This window comes from Zingiber officinale, chromosome 5A, assembly GCF_018446385.1.
Source record: "Zingiber officinale cultivar Zhangliang chromosome 5A, Zo_v1.1, whole genome shotgun sequence".
NCBI lineage: Eukaryota > Viridiplantae > Streptophyta > Magnoliopsida > Zingiberales > Zingiberaceae > Zingiber > Zingiber officinale.
This window is the reverse complement of record NC_055994.1, coordinates 83235505-83239040: the sequence shown is the minus strand read 5'-3', so window position 1 is coordinate 83239040 and position 3536 is coordinate 83235505. Positions and strand designations below refer to the sequence as shown.

The window sequence follows — 3536 nt, the reverse complement described above, 5'->3', positions numbered from 1 at the left end:
GCTTAATTTCATATCTGACATCAACTCTGAAAGGCTGGTACAAGTGCTAGATTTAACTCACTGAAGTGAGATGATGCCTTTTGCACAGTAAAAAATCTGCTTTATTTTTAATCATTTTCACTGCCATGCTACTTGTCTTTTTCCTCAAAGTTCATATTTTTCCTTGATGTTGATTCCTGCTTGCCTGCTTTTCTGTTCTTCATAATTACAAGCCAGATCATTTATAAAAGAAATGGCACCTCTCGTATAATCCAAAGATGCATTTTTTTTAGTTTATTGGTGACTAATATAATGAATGGATAATTATTGTTTAGTAGGATAAACATTATAAACTTGTTGAGTTAAACATGGAACTGGTTATAGTAAAACTTCAATGATACAAAGAACTGAAATTTTCATAGTATCCCTTGAATTTACCTCTTTTGCTATTATTAAATATTGAACTTCCAAAATCTTATGAACTGCTGTCATGTTATGATTAAAAGCAAAATGACAAACTCTGGATACTTTAAATAAAAAGGTATATTATGAAGTAAAATGAAATATGAATCATTATTTGCCTATCAAGATGAAAAAATGTCAGATCTGAGTGACATTTGGAGGGATCCATTGCATGTATTTGTGGTACAAGAACTACATGTGATGAATCCCTGTTCAACTCCAAAGGACAGAAAATATTTGCTGAATTAGGTCTTTCATGCCATGAACTACAAATAAAGGTAATTGAATCCACTGACCACATGGAATTGATCTGTTAGGAGTTAATACAGCTTCAACATGTTTTCTCCTTTTCAGCCTAAGTGGTTCTTATCAGCTCTAACCATTGGTCCTACATCATTAGACTAAACTGAAACTAAACTTACATTAGAGGATTTTTACAAGTCAAAGAATATGACGAAGAAGTGATCACTGATGAACCCCACAGTTTGGAGCGCAAGAGATAGATTCACCAAGAGTTGAGTTTTTCCCATTCGTACCGGCCAGGGAGCGGGCAGTCGTTTACAGGATCAAAATTGTACCTGTAATAAGATACATGCATTTAGATAACTGCATAATTATGTTTTGCAACTAAAATAGAAGAATGTCATGAATACTCACTTTTTGATGAATTTTTCATGCTGAGGTTTCTCTAGACCAACAAAGAACTCTTCCATCTCCTGATTAGAAGGGATGTACTGGCTGATAGCACTTTGTTTTCTCTGCTTAGTGGTAATGGAATAATATGTAGAATTTGTTGTAGAACCCGGTGTCACTATTGTGCCAACATCCCTTATCAAACTGCAGGGCACCACCCCTCTGGTAGCACAGTAATCAGAAAATGGCATTAGAACCATAACAAGTTAAGATTAAACATAAATAAGCAAGAATTGTAAACATGAAGTGAGCTTGATGACATAATAGCTACAAGATCACTATAGAAAACCAAAAGGTTACACATAGTCAAGTTAATGATAGTACTGAACATGTCAGAGGAGATTTGCCTCAAAAATTCAAATCAAAGCAAACAATTGTTTGAGCATTTATTGACAAATCTCTATGCAAGAACAGTACATTAGCAACACATGAGGATAATTGAGATATGGACACAATCACATAGTTGTCATCTACTAGGATACCTTTGTGGAGAATTGTGCTGGCAACCTCAGCATTAAATAAGATATCTCAGCATCAACTTTTTCTTTTCATCCTTTCATGCATTTGTTCTCACTAATGGCTATCCATCTCCACTTTCCTTTATTGCAGCCAATGGTCCAACCAGAGAATCAATAGGGAACAACTCAAACTTCAAACTCACCAACTTCCAATTCCCAAACCCCCACAAATAAAACAATAATAATATTTTTTAAATAATTCTAAGAACACAAGCACACAAGTATCGTTTTGTCAAGTTCACATATAAGTATAAACATTTTTTGGTATAAAGTAATTGTTTAAGTATGTTAAATAACAGAATTTACTAAATTTTATTAAGCTTTTACGGAAAAAAAACAGAATTTTCTTGTAAAACAAACATGAAGTAGTTTTGCAGGAAAAAACTTGATTCAGAAGTTGTCAACCAGTGTGAGCGAAACAAAGGGTTTCTTGGCATTTAGCAGGTTCAAACGTGTTGTAAGTACCAATGAAGCAAGAAAGCACAGAGAAAGCAACAATTTAGGGGATGTCATGTATGGAGCATCCAACGAGACAGAACTTGGCATGGGACACATTACCCATACAGGAGGTCCCCCCCAGCGTTTAGGGCACAGAAAGATTTCTATTATCATTGCGAGTCTATTGTAAAAGGAAGCACATAGAATGGTGCTAGTTATGCTAGAAGCTAGAACATGAGATGATGCTCAAAGAAGTACAGAAGGAGAAAGCAAAGAAATCAAAGAATCCAGCGAAAGTGTGAACTTTAGAGAAGCATCACTAAACTATAAGACTTGTTAAGCTTCAGTTTGTAGCAGAAACGAAGAGAATGAATGATTTCGACAAGAGAATAGTAGAATTTTCAACAGGAAACACCGAAAGAGGGTTTTTTCCACACTTCTTTAGTTTAGAAGAGAAGGATCATGAACCCTAAATAGGTTAGGTATGGTGTGCTTTTTTTACGCAAAGAGCAGAGCAAAATCCCACCTTTCTCCCAAATCCAGCTCAAGAACGTTCTCGTCGCACGAGTCCTCCACATCCGGCGATCCCTTGTCCGAGCAGCACCTGCGCGGGCCGCGAGCAGGCCCCACCGCCGGCCCAGAGCTCGACGTGCCAGATTTCTGCCCGCCGATCCTAGGGTTAGTGATCGACGCGGGAGAGGTCTTCGGGACCGTCTCCTTGACCTTGGAGGCGTGAGGCGCAGCAAGGGGCTTCTCGAGCCGGCGGCTCCGGAGCTCGAGGTAGGCGAGAGGGGAGTCCTGCTCGGCGGCTGCGGCGAGGGCCCGGGAGCGCGTGCGGACTCCGAGGGAGGGTTGGTGGGTGGAGACCTCCACGATCGCCACCTCCCCGGACTGCTTGTCCTTCCTCATGTACCTGCCCATCGGCGACGCGGAAGGAAGGGAAGGCGGAAAAAAAGGGGGGAGTTTTGGGAAGGTTAACGGTGGGAGGGAAGGAAGAAAGTTTGGTGTTTGTTTTGTAGGTAGACGAATAAATAAATAATGTACATTGGGGGGTGTTTTTGTCATCTACATTAATTTTTTGCGCCTATTTTATATATAAAATTATACACTTTTCTAACCTAAATTCAAAATTATTTTCTCTAAATATTCTAAAAAAAATAAAAAATATATAAAATAAACATAGGATGCATTGTTTATCATGTTTACATTATAAATATTAATTTAAAATGATTTCTTGGATTCCAAATGTTGCATTGATGTGGTGGTGAGTCCAAAGTGAGTAGGGTTTGAAAATGTAGGGGAGGGAGGGTCCCCACCCACATCATAAATTACATGTTGACTTTGGTGGGAAAGACCATGGCAAAGATTCATAGGTTTGGCCAAATTCCATATCTTATGGAGTTGACTTTACCCTAGGAATTCCAAGTGCAACATTAAAGCATTTGA

The 3536-nt window shown here is 38.5% G+C and overlaps 1 protein-coding gene across 1 annotated transcript; it reads right to left on the bottom strand.

Moving 5' to 3' along the window:
- Positions 1 to 653: 653 nt before the first annotated feature.
- On the bottom strand, positions 654 to 3090 carry LOC121980766 (cyclin-dependent kinase inhibitor 5-like). Its single transcript, XM_042532964.1, has 3 exons — positions 2617 to 3090; positions 1099 to 1296; positions 654 to 1019 (listed from the first exon to the last, which is right to left on the bottom strand). The coding sequence occupies exons 1-3, from the start codon at positions 3009 to 3011 to the stop codon at positions 947 to 949; spliced, it is 666 nt and encodes a 221-aa protein (XP_042388898.1). The 5' UTR covers positions 3012 to 3090; the 3' UTR covers positions 654 to 946.
- Positions 3091 to 3536: the final 446 nt, after the last annotated feature.

Excerpts from the sequence above, each read along its gene's own strand:
- LOC121980766 (XM_042532964.1), bottom strand. The coding sequence starts at position 3,011 with ATGGGCAGGTACATGAGGAAGGACAAGCAGTCCGGGGAGGTGGCGATC. Across the intron at positions 1,297-2,616 it reads GAGCTGGATTTGGGAGAAAG|AGGGGTGGTGCCCTGCAGTT; the intron begins GTGGGATTTTGC and ends CTGTGCTACCAG. Across the intron at positions 1,020-1,098 it reads CATGAAAAATTCATCAAAAA|GTACAATTTTGATCCTGTAA; the intron begins GTGAGTATTCAT and ends ATCTTATTACAG.